At 39.6% G+C, this 25,520-nt stretch overlaps 4 protein-coding genes and 6 non-coding genes across 10 annotated transcripts; 2 read left to right on the top strand and 8 right to left on the bottom strand.

Annotated features, from left to right (window-relative positions):
- The first annotated feature begins 3,808 nt into the window (after nt 1–3,808).
- On the top strand, nt 3,809–14,121 carry map2k1 (mitogen-activated protein kinase kinase 1). The gene is made up of 11 exons (XM_031282829.2): nt 3,809–4,098; nt 10,523–10,733; nt 11,273–11,419; nt 11,644–11,721; nt 11,911–11,962; nt 12,286–12,410; nt 12,762–12,969; nt 13,204–13,268; nt 13,387–13,445; nt 13,529–13,574; nt 13,654–14,121. Exons 1-11 carry the CDS (start codon nt 4,016–4,018, stop codon nt 13,762–13,764), a joined length of 1,185 nt encoding a protein of 394 aa, XP_031138689.1. The 5' UTR covers nt 3,809–4,015; the 3' UTR covers nt 13,765–14,121.
- Nucleotides 14,122–14,138: 17 nt separating this feature from the next.
- Nucleotides 14,139–15,323, bottom strand: LOC116038552 (60S ribosomal protein L4-like; the record flags this gene model as incomplete). Its single annotated transcript, XM_031283055.2, has 5 exons — nt 14,139–14,258; nt 14,344–14,464; nt 14,649–14,729; nt 14,932–15,079; nt 15,260–15,323. Coding segments are annotated over 5 exons (426 nt in total), but the record flags the coding sequence as incomplete, so codon positions are not given.
- On the bottom strand, nt 14,539–14,606 carry LOC116038832. The gene has a single exon (XR_004102177.1). It is a non-coding gene; the product is annotated as a small nucleolar RNA SNORD18 (small nucleolar RNA).
- Nucleotides 14,811–14,882, bottom strand: LOC116038839. Its single transcript, XR_004102184.1, has one exon. It is a non-coding gene; the product is annotated as a small nucleolar RNA SNORD18 (small nucleolar RNA).
- A 537-nt stretch (nt 15,324–15,860) lies between the features above and the next one.
- On the bottom strand, nt 15,861–20,078 carry LOC116038430 (60S ribosomal protein L4-B-like). Its single transcript, XM_031282830.2, has 10 exons — nt 19,935–20,078; nt 19,026–19,197; nt 18,808–18,914; nt 18,441–18,579; nt 18,059–18,183; nt 17,535–17,664; nt 16,676–16,832; nt 16,390–16,473; nt 16,082–16,202; nt 15,861–15,994 (listed from the first exon to the last, which is right to left on the bottom strand). The coding sequence occupies exons 1-10, from the start codon at nt 19,935–19,937 to the stop codon at nt 15,917–15,919; spliced, it is 1,116 nt and encodes a 371-aa protein (XP_031138690.1). The 5' UTR covers nt 19,938–20,078; the 3' UTR covers nt 15,861–15,916.
- Nucleotides 16,277–16,344, bottom strand: LOC116038831. Its single transcript, XR_004102176.1, has one exon. It is a non-coding gene; the product is annotated as a small nucleolar RNA SNORD18 (small nucleolar RNA).
- LOC116038830 lies at nt 16,555–16,626 on the bottom strand. Its single transcript, XR_004102175.1, has one exon. It is a non-coding gene; the product is annotated as a small nucleolar RNA SNORD18 (small nucleolar RNA).
- Nucleotides 18,263–18,362, bottom strand: LOC116038834. Its single transcript, XR_004102179.1, has one exon. It is a non-coding gene; the product is annotated as a small nucleolar RNA SNORD16 (small nucleolar RNA).
- On the bottom strand, nt 18,641–18,739 carry LOC116038833. Its single transcript, XR_004102178.1, has one exon. It is a non-coding gene; the product is annotated as a small nucleolar RNA SNORD16 (small nucleolar RNA).
- A 367-nt stretch (nt 20,079–20,445) lies between the features above and the next one.
- Nucleotides 20,446–25,489, top strand: zwilch (zwilch kinetochore protein). Its single transcript, XM_031282602.2, has 18 exons — nt 20,446–20,652; nt 20,835–20,877; nt 20,977–21,069; nt 21,473–21,603; nt 21,730–21,920; nt 22,068–22,147; nt 22,229–22,384; nt 22,551–22,622; nt 22,712–22,805; nt 22,899–22,951; nt 23,046–23,148; nt 23,673–23,752; nt 23,842–23,998; nt 24,148–24,176; nt 24,259–24,395; nt 24,491–24,586; nt 25,029–25,144; nt 25,244–25,489. Exons 1-18 carry the CDS (start codon nt 20,603–20,605, stop codon nt 25,330–25,332), a joined length of 1,770 nt encoding a protein of 589 aa, XP_031138462.1. The 5' UTR covers nt 20,446–20,602; the 3' UTR covers nt 25,333–25,489.
- Nucleotides 25,490–25,520: the final 31 nt, after the last annotated feature.

Raw genomic sequence — 25,520 nt, 5'->3', positions numbered from 1 at the left:
CTAGGGGCTCTAACAGCAAAGGCCCAGTCACCTTTGGTTACAAACCTGGATCTTGGAACAACCAGAAGAGCTGCGTCCACTGATCTAAGGGAGCGCCCAGGCACATAGAGGGTCAATAAATCCTCAATTTAATTTGGAGCGAGGCCGTTCAATACTTTACAAGTGATCATTAAAATTTTAAAATCAATACGGAACATGACAGGCAGCCAGTGTAGGTTGGCTAATACGGGAGTAATATGTTTGTATTTCTTGGTGCCTGTTAGAATTCGTGCTGCAGCGTTCTGCACCAGTTAGAGTCAATGAAGGGAGCTCTGGCTGATACCAACATAAAGTGCATTACAATAGTCCAGGCGGGGAAAAAAGAAGCATGTACAACCTTATGCAAATCAGATGGAGACAGAAAAAAACTGATTTTTGAGATATTTTTAAGCTGGAAGAAGCATGCTTGAACAACAGTCTTTACTTGCGCATCAAAACAAAGATCAGCACTAAATAATACGCCAAGATTTCTGGCAGTCAGCTTCATGTTATTTGTGAGGGAACCAAGCTTGCTGTGAACAAGGCTGGGAGAGTTAATTGGACCGGTGACTATAATCTCGGTTTTGTCATCATTACATTTTAAAACGTTTTGCGACATCCAGCACTTGACATCATTAAGGCAGGCAAGGAGGATATCTAAGCTACTGGAGTCACTGGACTGGAGAGGGAGATATAACTGCGTGTCATCTGCATAACAGTGATGGGAGACACCATGGTTCTCAATGATATGGCTGATAAGAAGCTTGTAGCCTACTATATATGGAAAAAAACTATGGGCAAATTGAAGTTCCGAGAAGGTTCTATTTGAAAGGTAAGATCGTAACAATTGTAATGCTGTCCCCTTTAGACCAACCCAGTTTTCTAAACGGTGCAAGAGGATCAGGTGGTATAATGTCAAACGCTGCGCACAAATCTAAAAGCACTAGGACTGAGCAGTCACCTCTGTCGGCTGTTAAAAGCAAGTCATTAGAAACTTTCACAAGGGCGGTTTCTGCGCTATGACAAGCTCTAAAACCTGACTTAAACCTGCTAAAACTAGCCTACTATTGATATTCATTATTCATTAGTCATTCAAAAGAGATTTATTTAGTTGAAATTACTTTCTCTAGTACCTTATAAAAACAATAATTTAGAAACCGGACAGTAATTGCTGAGTAAAAAGGGATCTACATTGGGTTTTTTAAGTAGCAGTTAAATAATTATGTGTTTAAAACCGTTTGGAAAGATGTCAGACATCAGCGAACTATTAATAAGTAATAAAATGAAAGGACCAACACTGGGGAATACCTCTTTTAAAAATGTAGTTGGGATGCTGTCTATAATAGAAGTAGAAGATTTCATTTTGGAAATGAAAGTCAAAGTCAGTCGGTATATATTGTGTATGTTAAGATTTGTTAACGTTTTACATTTACTCAACTTGGGGGGTTGAGAGAAAAGGGGTTGTTATAATCAGCCTATTTTCATGCCTTATTATAATATACAGATTCCAAGTTGAATGAACTTTAATGCTGATTCACTCTTTTTAGTTTTTATGTCGTCATCTCTATACATTTGCTATCACTTTTTTTAACACTTTATTGATTTAATTTGTTTTTCTCTTTTCATACAGAGATAGAGGGCAGTACAAAAGAGATCAGTACAAAAAGTATATTTTAACACTTTTGATGATATTATGATTTTCTATTTTTTTTTAAACCTAAATACAATGTAGGAATGGCAACAAAAAAAACTGCAACATCTCCCACGAGTCTGGAAGACCCTTTGGCATTACCACAAATTAAATGAAGTAACAAAATATTCTTTTGGAGAGTATAGATCAGAGGTTCCCAACCATGTCAGCTTCTGAACCCTTAAGCAATATCTCCAGTACTACCCCCTGGAAGGAAACATACTGGTGTAGATGTTTTATGGTCCATGTGGGAGACCGGGATTGTAGTCAGGTCTGATATGCTCGAGTGCCCACAACCCAATTTGTCAAAAGCAACTTAGAATTCACACGGTTCCTGTCCATGGGCTCGAGATAGGACACGACCAATCTTTCCTCTCTGTCAGTCCTGGTTTATAAAGAAAAAGATGATTTTGGCAGTAAGATGCTTTTGGTAAACCAAGCACGGCTCAGTGGGCTTGTGTCTGTCAGGACAATGTGTACAGACTTCAGAGCAAATTGTAAAAATGGCAGTCAGTTTCAAGTTGTGCTTGATGTCTAATCTACATAGTACAGGTTGGGGTGACAGCTGACACATCATTCACAAGGGAAGGTGATGGGCCCCTGTCATTGGTGGTTTTGATTAATTTTGTCCACAGAGGTCAGTCTGACAGAATACAGCATGTACCCTAAATTAAAGAGAGAATTTAGATCAAATATTGTTTTTCCATTTAGTGATCTGAATAGTTTAGAAAGATTAATACATTTTTACTGGTCAAATTTTGTTCAGAGAGGAGTTGTTAGAGAGGAAAATGTTGGAGGTTTAGAGAATTTTGGGAACAAGACAAAATTGGGAATAGCTCCAAATATTAAAAAGTTTCTTAAATTTGGCAGCTGTGAAAACATTTTTTATAGTTTTGTTGAAAATGGTGACTTAAATGCTGTCTGTTTGATCATAATGTATTTCATCCTAATAAGAAATAAATTACATTAAAACAATCACATGAAGTGGCTTTGAAATAGGTTCACGTGAATTTGCCCTGCATTGAATGCATTTACACTATTTGCTTGAGAATTAACACATGACTTGCATGAAAGTAAACTCACATTTACATGCCATTCACTTTTAATTTTTCCAGTAGATTCTTTTTGGCTATTTATTTAAATATATTGTACTTGCATCTGGTAAGAGACAGTGAATGACCTAAAACAGGATCATTAAAATAACACATTTCCATGTATTACATTCACATGAAGAGTATTGGAAGGTCTGAGTGCATCATTGCTATTCTGGATTTTGAATAATCAAACATCTATAAAAAAGGTGGGATGAGAGAGATCCTGAATAACAATGTTTTATTTTATGAGAAATATACCATTTTCATCTGTATTTATACTGCTTGATTTTGTCATTGTTAAATTCAGTGGTAAAACAGCCAAACATGCATTTAATTTATTGCGTAACTGCACTAGAATATACAGTTTTTGGCTTCTGTAGTACTGCAATGGACTCTGTTAAGACAATCTCATAGCTGTTATTGGAATGAGGAAAATGTAGTAACACAAGTTTTATAGAGCATGTATTAAACTCCACTACAATTCAGAGGGAAATATTGTATTTTTTACTCCACTACATTTATTTGATCCATTTAGTTGCTGGTTACTTAGCAGACTTATAATAATAATACAACATATGATATGATTAACAAATAAATTATGATATATTATTATGGGTAAAGATAATACTGTATTGATACCTATTGGTAAAATTCACAAGCTACTCGGCAGTATATATAGCATAACATAAGCCATTAAACATTAAAGTAATTTTCATATCACTGCATCAATAATTATAATTCAATAATATAATATGCAGTATTCTTAAATGGGCCATTCTGCATAGTGAATATTTTTTACTTTTTGTACTTTAAGTATATTTTGATGCTAATACTTTTGTACTTTTACGTAAGTATTCTTTTTTTTACTTGTAAAGGAGTATTCTTCTACACTTTGGAATTGCTATTTCCTTTACCACTGATTGTTATACCCACCTACCACCAGCAGAGGGGGCGCTGTCCAAACACAGCCATGCTGTCCGGAAGACGAATGTAAATATTTTTTGTGACGTTTCATCTCCCGGATCATTCCTCATTCACATCCACCCATTAAGAAGAATATCAGCTCCTCCAGCTCATAACTGCAAAGCTGTGGGTCTTATTCTGTCAGTCTCTGTTGAGTAAACCCACTGTGCCTTTTTGAAACCAGAGTTTTTTTTTCTTCTGGGTTTCCTTCCTTATTCCTGTAGCTCGTGATTTGTTTCTTGTGTGTAACATGCAGAAGAGAAGGAAGCCAGAGCCGATCCAACTCAACCCGATCCCCGATGGAAACACTATCAACGGTACCGGAGCCACAGAGTGAGTGTCAATATTCATCTACTAATGATGTTCAAGACTTAGAATGAGGAATATTGATAAGGGCTCTGTGATTGATCGTTTATGTTAGATTCATGTCCAATATGCTAAAAGGCTCGTGACAACTGCAGGAACATAGGCTAGATAACTGAATAACCCGTTCATTGAGTAATACAAGTTGTTATAGGAATAGTGTGTGTGTGTGTGTGTGTGTGTGTGTGTGTGTGTGTGTGTGTGTGTGTGTGTGTGTGTGTGTGTGTGTGTGTGTGCGTGTGTGGCACTAGCTTACACTAAATGTTGCAACTGCTAAAATGTTCACAATTCCAAATAACAAGCTATTTTGTTACTTGCTTTCATTTCATGAGTTAATCACGTTACAGTGCCTCTTAGCAGAGAAAATCTAAACATTGCAAATAGACCTTTTTTCCAGAAGACATGTTGGCATGCCATAGCAGGAAAAGCACAGCTGTAATTATATGACTGCATTCCATTTAGGTGAGCTAGTTCCAGGGGCCTGATATTGTGCAAGGCTGGCTCACCGGCTTTGCTTACAGGATAAGGATAAGGTCATTTCAGAACATGTCATGTATGAAAGGGAATGAAAAGAAGAACTCAGTTCCTGATGCAGGTAATGAAAGCAGTTAAAAAAGCATGCACTTGATGGAACTGAGCCATTGTTAGGGAAATCTGTATCACCTGCGTGTCTGCCATTAAAAAGGTTTATAATGTGCAGCTCACAGGTCCTCCGGTCATCTCTTCATGGTGTCATGGATGAGCAGGTCCCTCCCATCACTCTAGTGTTTCCCAAACGTTTTCGCATCAAGGACCCCTAAACTGACACAAATTAGACCACAGACCCCCATTTGATAAGATTTTGTCCCAGGGTCCCGCATCTGATACAATTTTAGCTTTTCGATGTTTTTTATTACAGGAAGTGTATGAAACCCATGACCAAAATAGTCATACATTCTTTCATTGTGTTACTTATGGATGGAATTATAGTGGGGACCACTGCTAACAGCCCACTTTGTATGGACAGTGATTAGTCAGAGATTGACCTTTGCAGGGAGGCAGCATGTAGAATAATATCTGTGTTGGAGAAGATTTCCCACCACCGTTCAACAAAACACAGTAATGGAGATATTAAATAGTTGTGACACCATGCTCTAGTTTTCAGTTCACAGAGAAAATCCCAGTCAGTCCAGCAGCAACAAGCTGCATCAGTTGAGATGAGAAATACATAACATGTCATCCCTTGTGAAAGGCTGGTTTTCTAATGTGTTGTAGAGGTGGAATTGTTTCGTCATGTATATAACGTCCATTTGTGTCTTTTGCAATGAATTGCTTAAAAAGTAATGGACTAAAATCAAATGCGTTAAATCTCAATATAATTCTGCAAATTTAAGACAAAGTAAAGCCGCACATTCTGACATTTAAGAAGCAGGATCCATCACAGGGGGGGAGTTGTGCCTTGGCGTTGTTTGTTTGATGATGACATAGTCTCACATTGCCAGACCTATCTCCACAGCGCTGCGGGTTAAATGATGATGACATAATGTTTGGCTGGAGCTGAGCTGTAACAGGCAGAGGAGCAGCACGTCGGAATAAAGCAACAATCAGGAACTCTGAATCAGATATTTGGAAGTCTCTGCTGCTGAGAGAACTCACAATGTGTGCGTGTGCGTCCAGGAATACTGCTGATTGTGCACTGTGACACTGTGCTGACAGAGAGCCATGCAGCCTGGTGTCACTCAAACCTCTTTTCCATAGAAAGACTGGGTCCACACGTTCAGCTGCCTGAAGCTCTGAGGAAAAGCAAATCCAATTTCAGGCCAGTGATGGTAGATGATGGATCTGCAGGCACACAGTTGTCCCTTGCACTTTTGCACACATTTTGTTCCTTAACACTGCATAAAACCAAATTCCTGCACACCCACATGAAGACGGAATGGGAAAAAGATTACATTACAAGTTGAATTTTATTTATCTAATGATGAAACTGTATGTTGTATGTCAGATGTCAAAGGAACCAAATAAGTTTCCCAACCAATCGACATCTGAACTTGTATGTATCATGGAGAAGTAGGTCGATGCATGGACACTTCCAAAAGTGTACATATGTCATATATGTCAAATATCTCTATCAAAATTAATAGGAAAAGTAATATTTCCTAATTTTAGCTCTGCAAGGGCCCTAAGGTGTAAGGGTGATTTGTTTGTGAAAAGCTGGAGCTTTGCCAAACGTTTGCAGACCAGTGAAGGTGAGGACATATTTTAAAGAACCAGGCTTCTTTGCTCCACATGTGATATAATATGATGGGTATATATGTTTGGGGCTACCATAGTGAAAGATTGGAAGAAGAGGCCTGTATGGGTTCTTACAAGGTCAAATAAAAAAATGGGGGTATCTTTTTCTAGGAGCTTTCTTAGATTGCCGCTGTCCAAAGGTGTTTGTCAGGATTTAGTCTGGGACCCTGTTATGGAATCTGCATAACATAGTGTCACAGAGTTTTCATTCGTTGACCATGTAGCAAACAGTTACACAGCCATGGTTCATCCCCACAGGTGTTTTGATTTTGGCTGTAGCCTACCTTCTTAGCTGAGGCTACACCTCTGTCATGGAACAACTGGATATACTCTTATCTCATTCATCTAAAATGCATTTTTTTTTTGCTTTCATATGTCAACACTTTTACTAACGTTAGAAGAAAATGACAGTCCTACAGGCAGTGAGATGTTGCTGTTTGTAATGCTAGATTTGGTTTATCAAAGCAGCAAAGCAACACAGTATAGAAAATAAGTAAAGGTCGGACCGTGTTTAACTATCTTTAAATGCTACTGTTACGGCTGAAAATGACAACAGAAATAAACAAGTTTGCCGATTTAACATATCTCCGCAATTCAAATCAATGACAATTTGTCTACCCGGAAGTTATTTTTGGGTTAGCGCGATATCACAAGGATTTCGGTCTATAGGACCCTGAAACAGAAGCAGCCAAATGGAATTCAATCATCATTCATTTTAATTGCACCTGTGATTTTTCTATTGTGACATGTCGAAATGTGTTCTGTGAAAAAAAGCCTGTACTAAATAAGAATGTTAGATTGCTATAATTCCAGATGACAGCCCCGTTTCAGGAAGGAGGTTTAACAAACTCTGAGTCTAACCCTGATGTCTGAGTTGATTTACCCTGAGATGGGAAACTCTGAGTTTTCAGTTCCAGAACAGCTGATATGAGTTGGTTCAATCAACTCGGAGTAGGTTCATGCGCGTGCACCACCACAATAAAAAGGCAGCATGAATGGTGCCATGATACTACGATTCACCATGGTAACAACCACAAACAAACGGGTTGGCGGAAATACTCATGCGCACAAACAGCGAGTTAAAAAAACAGCACAGCGGCTGCTGCAAAAGAGAATTTGCGTGGGAGAAAATTGCTGCTAGAGTAAATATTCCAATATGGTGTATCATATTTAATCATAAGTATAGCCTACTATTACTGGTGAAATGGTATTGAACCTATAATCTATTTCATTTAGGTGCAATACTGCGGGCGAAAAAGTACTAGGCCTACTAATCCCATTCTGAGGCTGCAGCACCATCATTAACAGAATTATAATTCATAATCTTTTATTTCAAAGGGTTTACATCATTCACCTGCAATCTCCTTTTTAATGGCTCTTACTGGTTTGTGTCCAGGGAACACTACAAAACATTTAAAACACGTTTCAGAGCGAGTCACACTCTTCTGACGGCGCTACAGTGGCTTTACTATTATTCTCCGCATCACCGATGTTGTAAAGAAAACTGCCGTTTAAAAAAAAAAATTCATGTGACACAAATAATCTGCTGGGATGTAAGAGCAAAAAATGGGTGACGTTAGTGATGTAAGGATGGATAAGGTTAGGTAGCCTAGGCTGCATAACAGACTGGGAAGAAAAACGATAACGCTCAAATAGGAAGTTATCTGAAAATTAAAATGTCGGGGCTTCAATATCATCTCCAGATATATAACACCCTGCGAAGTAAAGCAGCTTCTTCATTAACGGGATCGTCGACACAAGGAAATGCCATGTTTTTAGAAAAAAAAACGTTTTATAGTCTGCCTAACATGGTTAATAAACCAACACTGTTTTTTTTTTATTCATGCAGATAACAAACTGCGCTAAAATGCGCCTGATACAGACTGAATGAATGGATGAGGAAATGAAAGAGCGCTGTGTCAAAGGGAGGAGACTGAGAGAAACTCGAGGTTTATTGAAGAAAATCTGCTCCAGACCAGGTTAGGTTCACAGGCTCAGTTACCATAGTAACTGACTCTGAGGTGGAGTTACCTCTCTTTCTGAAACAGAAAACCCAGAGTTACCCTCATCTCAGGGTTAACAAACTCAGAGTTTTCACTAAACCTGTTTTTTGAAATGGGACCGACATCTAGTCTCATAATAGAATGTCAACATTATAGCTGAAACTGAAGAAAACCTACCAGACACATACATTAGCACATTATGTTGGGTTCTTTTTTGGACCAGCACACAGGAGGATCTGATGCACATACTAGCAGCACAGCTGTTGCATATTGGGTGCAGAATCAGCTTAATGCGATGAGGATATTATTGAAACCAGACCATTCCACTCTGGTGAAAAGGAATCGCCATAACAGCCCGCAAAATGCTTTCTCAGTGTGAAATGGCTGGCAGCTATGGGAGAAGTGTACTGAGTGGCCAACCTAATGCCAGTCAAGCAAGCAAGTAATATTATCAGATGAGATCTGAGATCAAATCAAAACAACCTGTTATGGATAGACCTGTAGTCAGAGATATACGTGTGGTTGCTAAAGCATTAATTTCACTTCACTTTTAACACTGTTAAATTTTCTTGCAGAAAAAAATATTTTTAAAATACAATCATGCCTTCCTTGTGATACATCAAACTGTACTATTGATGTGGATTTTGCATGAGTTTAACTCAGGTTTTATAATCTGATCTAAAAAGCAAGGATGTTTTAACAGCAGATTTACAGCAGTCTTAAGGGAAACGGTATGTAGACCTCACAACTGCCACCTCTTAAGTTGATCTGGTTTAATTTATTTCAATTAATAACTAACAATGGCAAAATAATTCCTATTTTATAGTACTGTAAAGTAGGCGAATACTTTTGCAAACCAAAATCACAAGGCAAAATAGAGATTTTATATATGTTTGGCTCAACACCACATTTTCTGATAACAGCGATGCCATCTTCTTTCCGGCGCTTTGTGGCAAGCCGTAGAAATATTGCATCATTTGCATTCAAGTTCTACTAGATGTCCTTGGACGTTGTGTGGATGGAGCACAAAAGGCCAGCATAGTGCTCGCTTCCTCCTGCACCCAGGGATGCGGGCTGCTGTGTGCAGCTTCTGTAGTCTCTCCCACATACATATTGTGTGTCCTCTTCAGAGTATCTACAGCCTCCTCCACCTCCAGCTCTTGTCGACAAAACGCCCACACTACCCACAACCAACTCAAACTCAGCACCTCGTCTCCATGGATATGCAGGCCTACTGTCAAAAATAATACCACTTAACCCTCTCTTTGCATGTGGTGGAGTAGCGGAGAGAAGAGCGTATTGCCCTGCTCTGGCTGCTCTCCACTGAGTTTTGATTAAGTACAAAGATTTAAAAAAAAAAAATAAATAAAAATGCATAACTACCACTGAGCTTGAAGAAAACCATCTTATTATCATCATCAGATAAGCATGCAAATATGAAAGATATATAGATTATAAAGATGGACCACCTTACAGTAGCTTGTACACTTTTAGTGAATTTACCATTAAATCTTGCTTTTGTTTTAATATCTAATCAGTTGAAATATGACGACTCATTGGTGATGACTCAATACCTTCTTATAAAGTCACTGATAAAAGCTTAGGCTGGCTTTATGTTGCAGTACGTGCAGTGTTTTGAGACAGTGGAGTGGGAGGGAAAGGAGAGGTCAGAGAGCAGCATGTCAGAAGAGTTCTCTCGACAATTGATTGCTCAAGGAAATACATCGCCCTGACAACAGTGCCAGGAGAGCAGCGTCAGAGGAACTCCAAGCTTCCTCACACTGGGATCTGGGAAGGAACACTGAAACACAAACTGCGACCCTTTCTGTCTGCCTGCTGGCTCTTTTGGATGGTTGTCGTGGCCATGTGCAGCAGTAGTTGTCACAGACAAAGCTCTGTCTTTTCTCCAAGGTTTCAATAATATAATAGATACAGTAGATCTGTTCACATCATGGGTTGCCTTATGTCTCCCGGGGGGGAGACAGACAGTGCTTCTGGGAAAGAACATCTACAATAGTTCCATCTGAATGGAATCAAGGCCATATTTATTTAGGGACAAATAATAAACTCATAATGAGCTCATTTTTCTCTCTGTCTTTCTTTATCGTCTATCTAAGAACAAACTTGGAGGCACTGCAGAAGAAACTAGAGGAGCTTGAGTTGGATGAGCAGCAGCGGAAACGCCTGGAGGCCTTTCTGACACAGAAGCAGAAGGTGGGAGAGCTGAAGGACGATGACTTTGAGAAGATCTGTGAGCTGGGTGCCGGCAACGGAGGAGTTGTCTTCAAGGTCTCCCACCGACCCTCTGGTCTGATTATGGCGAGGAAGGTAATCTGCGGCCCTGATGGCTGGTTGTAGGAAGGGCTGTAGTGAAGACACTGTGAAAAAAAGCTTTCAGAAAGCCACTCAGCCTAAACTGTATCTAGTAGAGATGTGTACATTGGAATTACATACATAATATATAATAAACATCTTTAGTATGTCATTGATTTTTTTTTTTAGAGGAATCAATTTTTTGAGAGTGTGTGGAGTCAAATTTGTCTGTAATTTTCCAGTAGTTTGTGAACAACATAAAATGTGGGTTAGTGGGACAACAGTCTGTCACATTGTTCAAGAGCTACTGTGTGATATCCACACACCGTCCATATTAAAATATTTTTTTCTTGATCATAACGTGTGTGTGTGTGTGTGTGTGTGTGCGTGCGTGGCACTAGCTTACACTAAATGTTGCAACTGCTAAAATGTTCACAATTCCAATTGCGCGCGCGTGTGTGCGTGCGTGCGTCCAAAAAGAAGATTGAATCTTTGTGTATTTCTGTTCTGTTTGATGAGAACATAAATAAAAGCTGATGTCTGCTGTGTTCCAGCTGATCCACCTGGAGATCAAACCAGCCATTAGGAACCAGATCATTAGGGAGCTGCAGGTGCTACATGAGTGTAACTCCCCCTACATTGTGGGCTTCTACGGAGCTTTCTACAGCGATGGCGAAATCAGCATCTGCATGGAGCATATGGTACTTACCTTTAATAAGTTCTGCTGGCTACCAGTGTGTTTATACAGCATTCACTTTAACTGAGCTAAATGGGTCTGGCATTTGTTTTCCTCCATGTACAACCTCGTTAGTACTGAGAGAAACTCATTTGGTTCAAATGTGTTTGATTTCATAAATTATGTTTTGAATTTCAAAGAGTCCTTTCAGCAGATGCTCCCTATATGTTTCTTCCCTGCTGGCTATAGGACGGTGGCTCCCTGGACCAGTCGCTGAAGAAGGCAGGCAAGATCCCAGAGCAGATCCTTGGCAAAGTCAGCATCGCTGTGGGTAGCTCCAACACCTCTTCTACCAGTTTGGTGCTCTGGATGTCACACTACAGCTATATTTGTTTTGTTTATGGATATAAAACTGTTCATCACTGATGCATACTGTATGTGCTAGCTAGTACATTATGTATTTTGCACTACTAATAATCTGAATCCTGCGCTGATATGCAATATTTGTCTTTCCAGGTCATTAAAGGGCTCTCCTACCTGAGGGAGAAACACAAGATCATGCACAGAGGTCAATCACTATTTAATTTACTGAAAGATGTTATCAATCAAATAAGGTTTTGGCCCCTTTACAAGATCTTCAAATGTATCAATGAAGTGCTTTAAATAACTTTAGAGTATTCATCTTCACCTTACAGTAATTTCCTTCTTTCAGATGCATAGAATGTATCTTTCACTCAGTGTTGTACATATAAATGATGAAAGGAAATGTTATAACAAACACACAAGCCTGCACTGAGCCTTTGCAGCAGTTTGCTCTGTGGTGCTTTCTGTTGCCTGTTGAACACTTGCCCAGCGTGTTCTTCTAAATATACTGCATGTCTCTTGTTTTAGATGTCAAGCCTTCTAACATCCTAGTGAATTCCCGTGGCGAGATCAAGCTGTGTGACTTTGGAGTGAGCGGACAGCTCATAGACTCCATGGCCAATTCCTTCGTGGGCACTCGCTCTTACATGTCTGTGAGTTAAATGGGCATACTCCTCCTTTCCCGCTGCTCTCATTCACTCATTAGCCTTTACGATTCCTGTTAGAATTGAAGTAAGTCTCAGATTTATGTGTAAGGTAAGTAGAGTCCCCAGTTCAGACTAAATTCCCAATTTCGATGACCCACAAATCAACCGGGACTGGCTTAATACACTCAGGCTTCATGTCAAGTGGGCCTTAGCTATGTCAAAAGTAGGCCCTGCACTGGAACATGTGACAATAAATATCCTTGGACCATTTAGATTTTGCATGTGTACGTCACAAATTTTCTATTATATACAAATCACTAATGGTTGTAGTCATATAATTGCATATGTGTTGTGCAGCCGGAGCGTTTACAGGGCACCCATTACTCTGTTCAGTCGGACATCTGGAGTATGGGTCTGTCCCTGGTTGAGATGGCCATTGGACGCTTTCCTATCCCACCGCCTGATGCTAAGGAACTGGAACAGATTTTTGGCTTCCCAGTGGAAGGAGAGGCAGCCTGCAGTGAGTCCTCCCCAAAGCCACAGCCCCCTGGGCGACCAGGCAGCTGTAAGTCTGGCATGACATGTTTATCCTGTGATTCTGCAGTGGGGTTTTAAATGTTTATTTTTTTATTACTGCAGCTTTGACTGAAAATAATTCAAAAGGTCTGTTCAAATGGTTTACCACAAAAAAAAAATCAAGGACAGCATTGTCATGAAGTGACATATTGAGTGATGGTTAGTGCAGAGGAGACAGTGAATTATGACAGAGGCTGCCATCTTTTTTTTTTTTACTCCCTAGCATACGGGTCTGACAGCAGACCACCAATGGCTATATTTGAGCTGCTTGATTACATAGTCAATGAGGTGAGTGTGCCCATTATATAACCACACATGAACATACCTGTATACTGGTGTGCATTGTGAATACCTTTGCCAGCAATTTGATCCACTCAGTGCTTACTTGACCTTTATGTATTTTCAGCCTCCACCAAAGCTGCCTGGGATATTTAGCTCTGAATTTCAAGAGTTTGTGAACAAGTGGTATGTATGAGTAATGTTTGAAAATATGCCACCAAGTGGTGTTAAAATGCACTACACTAAGATCATTTGTGTCTCAATTGCAGTTTGGTAAAGAATCCTGCAGAGAGAGCAGACCTCAAACAGTTGATGGTTAGTGTTCATATTTAGCAGTACTCGCCTAAATGCTTCTTCACATCTTTAGTGATCTCACACACCTCTTTTTCTTCAGGTGCATTCTTTTATCAAACAGTCTGAGGCAGAGCAGGTCGACTTTGCTGGCTGGTTGTGCAGTACCATTGGACTCAAGCCTGTGACACCGACCCATGGTACAGCAATGTGAGGCCTGTTGTGTCAAACCCCATATCCCAAGCTCCTCCGATGACTGGATTTATATATGGGTTAAATGTACCCGTTTTTACAGAGTACTAAATGGGTTTGAAAATTCCGCAATCAATCTTTGTATATTTAGTGTACAAACCTACATGCCATGTGAAATTAACTGTATTGAGCAAGTCTTGGGCTACATTGCAGGCCTGCCTGAAAAGCCATCTTTTTCTAATGATCAAATTATTTAATCATGACAAATGCTGCTTAACCTGTGTGCTTGATATTCCTCTTTGCCTTGTGTCCTTACAGCACCAACATAAAGTCTTTGTTAGCTTATGTGAAATAAATAGTCTTGTGAATCAATTTTGAATGACGGGTCTGACTCTTATATTTGAAACAAATGATTTATTTATCTCTAAACTCTTGTCTGCAAGTATAGAGTTTTATGCCTTGGGTTTGCCAGGTGCTCCTTCTTTCCAGGCTTCTTCTTGGGCTTCAGCATCTGATCTATGGAGAGAACAAAAAAGATTTTGAAGTCCCAAACAATTAAAGTCTACAAGTTTCTTCCAGCTTGGATTGTTTAGGTTCTTACCGCAGGGTCATGCTTGAGGATGGCAAGACATCTTGCAGTCTTGGCGTAAGGGTTCAGTTTAAGCATTATCCTCAAGTTCTTCAGAGGATTCTTCTTCAGTACTCTGCGGTTGATGGTCTTGCTGTAATGGCAATATAACCCAGTCTTAATGACATGAATTTCTGCTAAACTACAAGTCAGTACTAACTTTATGCGTCGCTCAGGACTTCCATATAATCAGGGTTCAGAAACACGGACCTGAAGTGGGAACATCATCATAGTTGACTAGCTAAAAAGAATTTCAAGAATTTGAAATGAGTGCTTACGTAGGTGTACGAAGTGCTTTCTGGATCTCACTCTTCAGAATCCTGCTCAGGTCTGTGTTGGTCATCTTGTGCATGGGCAGGCTGGAATAAATAAGGCATTACAAATTGAATGCCCAGTGTTGGAAATATGAAAATGGTAAACCGACTAGTCTTTAAATGCTCAAACTCAGAACTTCTTTTAATATCACACAGTTTCAAAAACACGGACCATGAAGTGGAAGCTCATCACTGATGTGATCAACAGTTTTAACTTGTGCTACAGTGCGATTCCTTAATTACTCACTTGTAGCCGATCTTCAGGGAAGCAGGTTTACGCCAGGTGTCGTACAGCTCATCCAGCTTGCGGAAAGCACTCTCAGTCCAGATGCAGAAGCGTCCAACGTGACCACCAGGGGCAAGCCTCAGTTTGTTCACGTTCTGCAGAGTGATGCCTTCATAATACAACAATAAGTTAACACTCACAAGTTATACTAAAGGATAGCACAGTGTTAATGTCATTTAAGTCTGTAATACCCACTGCATATGAACTATACATGGTTTGGTATTAAGAATGTTATGATATCCAGTTACCCAACACAGTAATGAATTATACATTTAAACAAATGACACACCTGGGATATTTCTGAAGGCTTTGGTGACACCGGCGTCTTGCTTGTAGATGAATGGTCCTCTGCATTAGCTGTCTGATGCCTGATCTTACCCATACCAGCATGCATACACATTTTTTTCATTGTACAAACCTTTCCTTTAGCTACATTCTTTAACAGTCTCAGGCAGAGAATATTGACCTGCTGGTTGTGCAGTACCATTGGACTCAATAAGCCTGTGAAACCCACCCATGGTACAGCACGCAAGGCCTGTTGTGTCAAATCCCATATCCCAAGCTCCTCCGATGACTGGATTTGCATTATGGGTAAAATGTATGTTTATACCGAGTACTAAATGGGTTTCAAAGTTCTGCAATCACTCATGTACAAACCTACATGCCATGTGAAATTAACTGTATTGAGCAAGTCTTGGGCTACATTGCAGGCCTGCCTGAAAAGCCATCTTTTTCTAATGATGAAATTTAATCATGACAAATGCTGCTTAACCTGTGTGCTTGATATTCCTCTTTGCCTTGTGTCCTTACAGCACCAACATAAAGTCTTTGTTAGCTTATGTGAAATAAAAAGTCTTGTGAATCAATTTTGAATGACGGGTCTGACTCTTATATTTGAAACAAATGATTTATTTATCTCTAAACTCTTGTCTGCAAGTATAGAGTTTTATGCCTTGGGTTTGGGTTTGGCAGGTGCTCCCTTCTTTCCAGGCTTCTTCTTGGGCTTCAGCATCTTGGCCTTGATCTATGGAGGGAACAAAAAAGACTCAAAGTCACAATCAACAATTAAAGTCTACAAGTTTCTTCCAGCTTGGATTGTTTAGGTTCTTACCGCAGGGTCATGCTTGAGGATGGCAAGACGTCTTGCAGTCTTGGCGTAAGGGTTCAGTTTAAGCATTATCCTCAAGTTCTTCAGAGGATTCTTCTTCAGTACTCTGCGGTTGATGGTCTTGCTGTAATGGCAATATAACCCAGTCTTAATGACATGAATTTCTGCTAAACTACAAGTCAGTACTAACTTTATGCGTCGCTCAGGACTTCCATATAATCAGGGTTCAGAAACACGGACCTGAAGTGGGAACATCATCATAGTTAACGAGCTAAAATACATTTCAACAACTTGAAATGAGCAGTGCTTACGTAGGTGTACGAAGTGCTTTCTGGATCTCCTCACTCTTCAGAATCCTGCTCAGGTCTGTGTTGGTCATCTTGTGCATGGGCAGGCTGGAATAAATAAGGCATTACAAATTTAATCCCCAGTGTTAAAAATATGAAAATGGTAAACCGACTAGTCTTTAAATGCTCAAACTCAGAACTTCTTTTAATATCACACAGTTTCAAAAACACGGACCATGAAGTGGAAGCTCATCACTGATGTGATCAACAGTTTTAACTTGTGCTACAGTGCGATTCCTTAATTACTCACTTGTAGCCGATCTTCAGGGAAGCAGGTTTACGCCAGGTGCCGTACAGCTCATCCAGCTTGCGGAAAGCACTCTCAGTCCAGATGCAGAAGCGTCCAACGTGACCACCAGGGGCAAGCCTCAGGAGGTTCAGTTTGTTCACGTTCTGCAGAGTGATGCCTTCATAATACAACACAATAATTTAACACTCACTGAATTATCTTGTTGCTGCTTGCTTTTTAAATAGCAATTTAAAAAAAAATTACTGATGAAAAATGATAACCACTGATGCCACAAGATTCCAAAACTAAAGGACAGCACAATGTTACTGCCATTAAAGTTTGTAATGCCCACTGCATGCGATATACACTACCGGTCAAAAGTTTGGGGTCACTTAGTCCATTCCACTCTATTATAGACAGAATACCAGCTGAGATCAGTTGCATTGTTTTAACCAGGGCAGCAGTTTTCAGATTACATTATGTGCTTACATAATTGCAAAAGGGTTCGCCATTGTTTTCTCAGTTAGCCTTTTAAATTGATATCAGATTAGTAACCAGAATGTGCCTTTGGAACATTGGATGAATAGTTGCTGATAATGGGCAATGTAGATATTGCATTAAAGTTCAGCCACTTCTTTCTACAAGTCGAGAACCCTTTTGCAATTATGTAAGCACATAATGTAATCTGAAAACTGCTGCCCTGATTAAAAAAATGCAACTGATCTCAGCTGGTATTCTGTCTGTAATGGAAATTTCTAAGTGACCCAAACTTTTGACCGGTAGTATAGATTAGGTATTAAATATAAAGACTATTAGATAATGTTCTTTAGTCCATTTACATATCGCATTAATGAATTACACATTAAAACAAATGACACACCTGGGATATTTCTGAAGGCTTTGGTGACACCGGCGTCTTGGTTGTAGATGATGCATGGTCCTCTGCGTTGGATCCGTCTGCGATTCCTCATCTTACCCTTGCCAGCACGCATACGCTGAGAGGAGTAGACCTGAGAATAAAAATATTTTTTTATTATTCCAATAAACCATTAAAAGAAATAAAGAAACCTAGTAATGCCTAATATACTGAACCGAAGCAGTTATCACAGGCAGCGGAACGTTATCATTTAATCCTACTGTATGTAACAAATTCAGTCTGGGGTCTTTCTGCTACACATATGAATCACTTTACAGATGCTAGGCATCATTGTGCGTTACTCAGCGTGTGCTGCAGCCGTGTTAGTCTTTCCATCTTTACTTTTATACTTGTAAATTGAGGGACCATGTATAAAAAGAGCATGATTTCTCAGCACTTTAACTGCATGATCATCGTTCCATTTCAAATCATGTGTTCCCAAAGTGCAGAGTCAACCCAATAGAGAAAATGTGAAAAGTTTAGATTACCTTCTTGATGTCATTCCAGGCTTTAAGCTTCTTTAGCAGGAGTACTGCCTCCTTGGTCTTCTTGTAGCCCTCAACTTTGTCTTCAACTACCAGTGGGACCTCAGGGATTTCCTCAATTCGGTGTCCTAACACAAGATATTCACTTCACCAAAAGATATCCACACAAACGTCTTCTGACTGTCAGACTACAGTGTTGCCGGAGCCTGCTCAGAATTTAACAAACATCAATACCTTGTGACAGCTTAGAGACAGCAGGCAACTGTCACTGATCACAGGCTCAGACGCAAATTACACCATCATGGCAAGACAAAATGTTTGAACATTTCATTATATTTTTTAAATGTTACTCATTTTGGTCCCCGCATATTCTTTTAGAGCTTACCTTTGGACATCACAAGCGCAGGAATGGCAGAGGCAGCCACGGCAGAGCAGATGGCATAGCGCTTCTGGGTTGTGTTGATCCTGCGGTGCCAGCGACGCCAGGTTTTGGTGGGGGCAAACATGCGACCTCCACGACACATCTAGACCAAAGTCAAGGTTTGACAACCACCAAAGTAACATTTTAATGAATTACCCAATACCTGCTCAGACTCAATGTTCGTCAGCCATCTGTGCCAGCATATGACAGCAGGCATTCTGTCACTGGTCACAGAGTCAGTCGCAAATTACACCATCACTGCAAGTCTTCTGTTGTTAGAAACATGGGAGAGGAAAAAAATGTAAAGCTTCAATTTTGGTCACAAGGATACATTTCCAAAGGCACCCTGGCCAGAGCGGTGAGTACCACCACCTCTCACACGAGGGATACGGGCTACAGCTCTTCCTGTACCCCAGGACTCTGCACTGGTCTGGTGTCCTGAAATAAACAATCAGTGTTTGAGAATGCATGAGCTCAGTCGCCAACTTTAAATCTTTTTAAACTATGATGGCACATCTTTGCCAACATGCCAGTTCAAGACAGACTTACCTGCCAGTTCACTGACTGCATATGGCTGGCGACTGTTCTTGCGCATGTTGGTGTGCACAAAATTCACCACATCAGGGCGAATTGGAGCTTTGAACACAGCAGGCATGACGACATTCTTGCCTGAAGATTCTCCTTTCTCGGAATAAACCGAGATCAGGGGTCGGGCACAGGCCTAGGAACAAAAACACGTACAGGTAAAGAGTTACTAAATATAGTTGAATTTGATAAAGTAATGCATACTGTATATGATGCAGTGGCTTTTTAATGTATATTTAAAATAGCGTGTCCTTAGAACAAGACATCGCATTTCTTAAATGTAAAGGTTACTTTAAAACCAGTGTGATGCAACTCGGTGCAACTGGTAATGTTATGTCAAATCAAATGCACCTCGCACTTAAGAGCAGCGGGGACTGCTCATTAACACTGCGTATTAGACCAATTCACCGAGGAAATCTTCGGTTGTTGGCCTTAGCTTGACAGTTAGCTCCAGTATGCCAACTGGATTTAGCAAGCTAACGTTAGTCTTAACGTTAACGTACATTGTTCAAGCATTATTGACGGCGTTTACGCTGTCAAGAGCATAAATACACTCAAAAGCAACGAATAGTATCTACAACAAGAAAAAAAAAGATGCAATCGAATTAAGCGACGTCTACTAGCTGCTTGATACAGATCTACCTATGAGGCGACAACCACACGTGTAACGTTAGCTAGCTAAAGAAGCTGTTCGTCCAAAATGGCTCCTCGTGTTAGCTTCGCTAGCCGGGAGCATTCCAACTCACTGCTCTTTTGAATCTGAATTTAAGCTTTTCACCGACAAAGGACACACTTATTTGATAAGTACACACAGCAAGATATACCCTACATATTATATAGGGTGATAATAACGATCTGAGTGTAACTTCTCACCATTTTCGGTAATTATTTTTCGGCTCGCCGGGAACCACACTCCTTACGGTATGGCGGCCACAGTAAAAAAGGAAGTTAGTACGTCACCCTAAATGCTTTATGCCTCCGCCTCGACGAATATCACTTCCGCCGACAGAGATTTTTTCCTCAGTTTCTTCTGCAAATTGTTTTGCTTACCGCAAGGAAACACACATGGTAAAATGTGTATGAATGCAACAAACAATTGCATTAGCATGTTTAATTATATTCTCATGGCTAAATAAAAAAAACCTTAAAGTTAGTTGCTTCAGCTGGGACTATTTCTTTACGCCATGTTGGCGCATGATAAACGCAAAGTCCGAACTATTTTCTTAGTAACATTTTTTTTAATACAATATCATTTAATGTGTTTATATTTTCCAGTTTATGTGTTGAGATTATATATACACTTTGCTGACTTAATTCATTGATTTTTTTGATATATAAATTTATAAACATGAAAAACTGATGACCTGTGACCTCGTGACGTCACCGCCAGAGTGAGCGCGCGACTGTCAAAATAGCAACAGTACGTTAGCAGCCAAAACTTCACCACAGCAGTCCGTTAAACTCTAGCTATTTACTTCTTTTGTATTTTATCCCATGTTATTCGCTCTGTAACATCAGGTGATCTGTCATATATTTTTGCAATGGGATCAAAGGTGATATCCAGTGCTAAGGAGTTTTACAACATTCTTCGGTGAGTTTACTTTTGGATGCGTAACGTTACTAACGTTAATTGTTTAGCTGTTTTCAGCTATCGTCAAATGAACGCTAGGCAGTAACTGAGTAGTCAGCCTTATGTTCACGTTTTGATTGCTTCAATAACCACTAAATACCTATCTTGAAGTAAGGTTCATTGTATGTGTCGTGTGATTGAAGGTCTCTTCAAGATGAAGAAAGCAACAAGCCATGTATATATGAGGTAGTTTCATCTTTCTTTAAAATCTTTCGTAATTTGGTGTATGCTATGTTATATACAGTAATGTTAATGGTGTTGATACAGTATCTGTTGGGGTTTCAGGAGGACATCCAAATGTTGAAAATGAATGGAGACAGAATCCCTGTGCTGAATATGTACTGTGGCAACCAGCCAGTCTTTATCTGTGAAAAAGCTGTGAGTAATGTCAATCGATGCTGTGACTCACTAAATATATCCATCTGCAAGCCCTAGACAAATATTACTATATAATATGGTAATTTAACTAAATGAAAACATGAACACTGTCTTGTGTCAGGGTATCGTCTTCTGATACATCACCAGTTGCTTAGGCTTTTTTGACATGCTAATGTTGGCATGGGATGGTGCACTTTCAGTTTAATAGCGAAAATAGGAATCACTCCACTAGCCCTGAATTTAAGTTCAATTGCCTAATTTGTGTACTACAATCATGCACCATTGTAAAAGCAAGGGATATAACTCAAGACACCTTCAGATACCCTTTTTTCATATAATCTTTTTTAAATCCCTCTCTAATGTTCACCATTGGACCATGTTTATTATTTCTTGATTTCACAAGGTTCCAAAAATAAATGAACCTGATGATCAACAAATGAGTGAAACATCAAACTGCACTGATGATGATGATGCTGATGACAATGCTCTCCAGAGAGAATTGGGACCACAGCCACTCACGATAATGAAAGCAAGGTGACCAATGTAAAGAAGTTTTAGACTTCATCCAAATGAAGCAAGTAGAATTGTATAACCTGTGTATCTAATACACCGTTGATAATGACAATCTAAATGTTGTTTTTCTATCCTTTTTTTGTATAGGCAGTTGCTGTCTTGGTACACATTATCTCAAAATGCTAATGTGTCAGGTGTGGACAACAACCCTGCCTTACACCCTCTGTGGGTGCGATGTGACATGTCTGATCCAGCTAGAACAACCTGGTTTGGAGCTGAAACCGTCTGTACGGGCAATAAAGTGTCTGGAGTCAAATTATACTCCGTTACCTGCAAAGGTATAGCTCAAATGCTTCGTACAGTACCTCTCAATAACCCATCCTTGAAACATTGTCAGTATAGTGAATATTTGTTTTTAAGTAACTCCTGTATGATTTTCATGTTTCTGACTGACATTTGTTTTATTCCAACTTAAATTTTGTTAGGCTCAACTGTGGGCAAAAAATCTCTAATTACCTTGGACAAGCTTAAACAAGAGCACAAGAAAAGGCAACCCTCATCCTCGGTAAGTGAGTGTGCATCCTTTCTTGCAAGTCAGTGTGAATGTACGTATGTTCATTCACTTTCTTTATGTCAATGCTTCCAGATGGCGATTAAAGGCAGTGCCAGGTTCAGTTTGTTTGGCTCCACTGTTGTTGAAAACACCTTGATTGAGTCACAGAGTAGTGTTACGGTGGATTTTAAATGGAGCCATGTGGAGAGTATCCTCGAGACCCCACCGCTGTCCTCTACAGCAACACTGGTAAGCACCCGTAATTCACACTCCAAACATAGTCTTTCTCTACCATATATACTTACTTTTTATATTTATAAAGTCAACTTTTAATTTTGTTATACCATTTAAAATACAGAATAAAGTGGTACATTTTGTGTACTTGCCTTTATTTTAAATCTTTGTTCACATGCAGAATATCAAAGTTTCCAGCGGGGACATGAGGAGCCCAATGTATGAGATGTACAGGGAGCTAGAGTTTCTTCAGGTTTGGGTTCCACAGTAATCTGAGATGAATGGCCATGAGTTATAATACACAAATAGACAACTAAATAGATCAGATTTCTGTTTTTTCAGACTCTCGCTGATGGTTTGAGAACTGGTGAGACTGAATGGATGGAGCCTTTGGAAAGCACGTCAGCTGTAAATCTGACTAAGGCCTTCCTAGAAGGTCTGCTTTGTTAAACCAATGCACCTTGATTATGATTTATTGCTGATCGTTAAGAAGAAGAAGATTATTTTCTTTTCTGAATGCTTCTTTCAGAGCTTCAGGGCACTGCAAAGACACTACAGGACCAGGCTCCAAAAACAACTGAGGTATGATAGTGTTAAAAATCAAGGGGCTTTTCACAAATTCATTCATTTCAGAATAAACTTGGTAGCTTTCTTGCTTGTTTATCTTTTCTTAAAGCCCACAAAGACGAAGAGTGAGACGGACACTCCCATTTTCAACTCTTTCTTGGAACGAGGCGATTTGGATTTTGTGGAGCAGCTGTGGGTTCGGATGAGAAAGAGTGAGTTAATTCCTTTATTAGAGGGGAACACCACCTAAATTAAGAATTACAATATGTCCAATTTCCATGGCTTTGAAAAGTTAAATCAATTGTGAACATGAGCTACTTCCTCTTGAAGCAAGAAACCAGACAACTAAGTTTTAAACTCGTGATGTTACATAGACAATGAATGGGAGACTGATTTTGTGGACCCACAGAATGTTTGTTTTCTTTTTTATACACAAATGATCTTTATTCTTATGAAGTGTTCTCAGTTCTGAAACAGAAAATGTTCCCATATACTGAGAACATTCCCCTGGGTGCTCTGTGTCATCTGTAACATCTTTTCTGAATCATTGTCTATGGAAAGCTACAGACTATACTTGATGACATCACAAATTTCTGTTTTAGCACTCGTTTTGGGATTTGGGAGAGAGTTGTTCATGTTAACTTATATGAAGGACTGTCTTAGACCATAGGAACATGTATACATTTTGAAAATGGGCGTAGTTCCCCTTTAAGGACATTTTGTTTTTCATGTACAGGTGTAACTTCATATCAAGACATTGGAGACTGCCTGAAATTGGTCACGGAAGCTCTAAGATATGGTGACATCAAACCCTGGGTATGAAACGATGCAGCTTCTGAAAACGGTTTATCACTGAGAAAAGGTTGAAGGTTGTTGTGTGTAAAGTTTTGTTTATTTTCCTCCAGATTCACAGAGACAGCAGCAGCTCCCTCAGTAAGCTCATCCTGCAGTCTTACCACCAGCAGATCGATCATGTGTCTCTCACAGGTGTCACCCCTGTCCACATGCTGCTAGAGATGGGTCTGGACAAGATGAGAAAGGATTACATTAACTACCTCATTGGTAACCTTTTACTTACTTGCTGTGAAGCTCTTAATGTCCTTTACATGTGATTCAAAGTTTTACAGTAATATTTAACCTCAGTGCATATGAATCATTAAGCACACACTTTGCTTTTAAATTCTATTTGCAACTGTACATTTATTTTTCAGGTGAAGAATTGACAACTCTTAACCACTTGGTAAGCTTAAGACTATTTACTGACAACTATTTTCAAATGGCTGCTAACAACATATTCTAAGTTTGAATATTTTCCTCTGTAGTGTTATTACCTAAGCACAGAGGTTGATCTGCAGGAGCAAGTGATCCGACTCAGAAAACTGCACCATCTGCTGGAAATAATAGTGACCTGCAGAACTTTCCTGGGTTTGCCCTACGACCGGCTCTTCCTTCTCACACAGTAAATCAATAGGCCTTTTTTCCAGTGACGTATGAGTGTGCAAAGTGTACTTTCCTGAAGATGACATTAAAGTAGACAATTTATTTTCTCCATAGATCGTGTTTGCAGCATTACAAAACATTCCCTTATAATGAGGAGCATGAATTCAAACTGCAAATCAAACCAGCGCTGATCAGCCATTTCTACCAGAAGTAAGGAATACAACCCTTTGCACACCAACTGCTTCATTACATCCAAAGAAAATTGTGAATACAATTGAGATGATTGTCTTTTTCATACTTGTTTTAACACAAACTAGTAATTTAATTCACCCACCAAAGTGAAACAGGAAGATAGGAGAAAGGTAGTTGCGATCATTTGTACCGTGCATCAAGTATGACATTTAAAAATTTGCTTAAGTCATTCGACAGAAGCAAGTCAACTTTATTCAGATGAGTTCATGAGGTTTGTTGTGCGTAGTATTTTGAAAAACCCGTTTCCACATAGTTTTTCTAATGTGATCACAAGTGCCTGCATGCCTGCCTCCAAATACAGCTGTAGTGATTCAAACCCACTATATCCTGCATTTTTAAGTTAAGATACGTTTTAAAAGGGGCTATTGTTTCATCCCTCATGTTTGTGTTTGTTCCACAGAGAGCAGCCAGTAGTGTGGGAGGCTGAGGTGTCCAGTGGCCATGGTCCACGTGAGGTCAGGACATCCATACAGCTCAGTGACAGACCACTGGTTGATCACGTCATCTTTGAAACAGGTGATCTTTATGCACCACTTAAAAATAGTACATGCCATATAGTTGCAAGTTTTTATTATCCCAGTAAACTACTTTCTTCTTTAACTGTTCTGTCTTTAGATTACCCAAATGAAACTGTGAATGGGGACAGTGAGGATCCTGCCTTCTTCTCCACCATGGTGTGCTGTAGTCTCGTCAACTTTGCATGAATTTACGCAGAGCACAACTAAACAACAAAGGAGGTGTTTATTGTCATTTTTGATATTCTCATCTGCAATTACTACGTCACATAGTATACGTTTCTGTTAATATACTGTATTTTTGTCAAATCTTTTGAATAAACAACTTTCAGTCCTTTTGAATGTATGTTCTGTGACACTGTCATGGTTTTTCTAAT

Source organism: Sander lucioperca, chromosome 7 (assembly GCF_008315115.2).
Source record: "Sander lucioperca isolate FBNREF2018 chromosome 7, SLUC_FBN_1.2, whole genome shotgun sequence".
In the NCBI taxonomy this organism is placed as follows: domain Eukaryota; kingdom Metazoa; phylum Chordata; class Actinopteri; order Perciformes; family Percidae; genus Sander; species Sander lucioperca.
This window is presented reverse-complemented; position numbering and strand designations above follow the sequence as displayed.

Coding starts and splice junctions, on each gene's coding strand:
- map2k1 (XM_031282829.2), top strand. CDS start 4,016: ATGCAGAAGAGAAGGAAGCCAGAGCCGATCCAACTCAACCCGATCCCC. Junction 10,734..11,272: donor GTCTGATTATGGCGAGGAAG/GTAATCTGCGGC, acceptor GCTGTGTTCCAG/CTGATCCACCTGGAGATCAA. Junction 11,722..11,910: donor TTGGCAAAGTCAGCATCGCT/GTGGGTAGCTCC, acceptor TTGTCTTTCCAG/GTCATTAAAGGGCTCTCCTA.
- LOC116038430 (XM_031282830.2), bottom strand. Junction 18,580..18,807: donor GCCAGGGTGCCTTTGGAAAT/GTATCCTTGTGA, acceptor ACTTTGGTCTAG/ATGTGTCGTGGAGGTCGCAT. Junction 18,184..18,440: donor TGCGCTTGTGATGTCCAAAG/GTAAGCTCTAAA, acceptor ATCTTGTGTTAG/GACACCGAATTGAGGAAATC.
- zwilch (XM_031282602.2), top strand. CDS start 20,603: ATGGGATCAAAGGTGATATCCAGTGCTAAGGAGTTTTACAACATTCTT. Junction 21,070..21,472: donor TCTTTATCTGTGAAAAAGCT/GTGAGTAATGTC, acceptor TGATTTCACAAG/GTTCCAAAAATAAATGAACC. Junction 23,753..23,841: donor ATGGTGACATCAAACCCTGG/GTATGAAACGAT, acceptor ATTTTCCTCCAG/ATTCACAGAGACAGCAGCAG.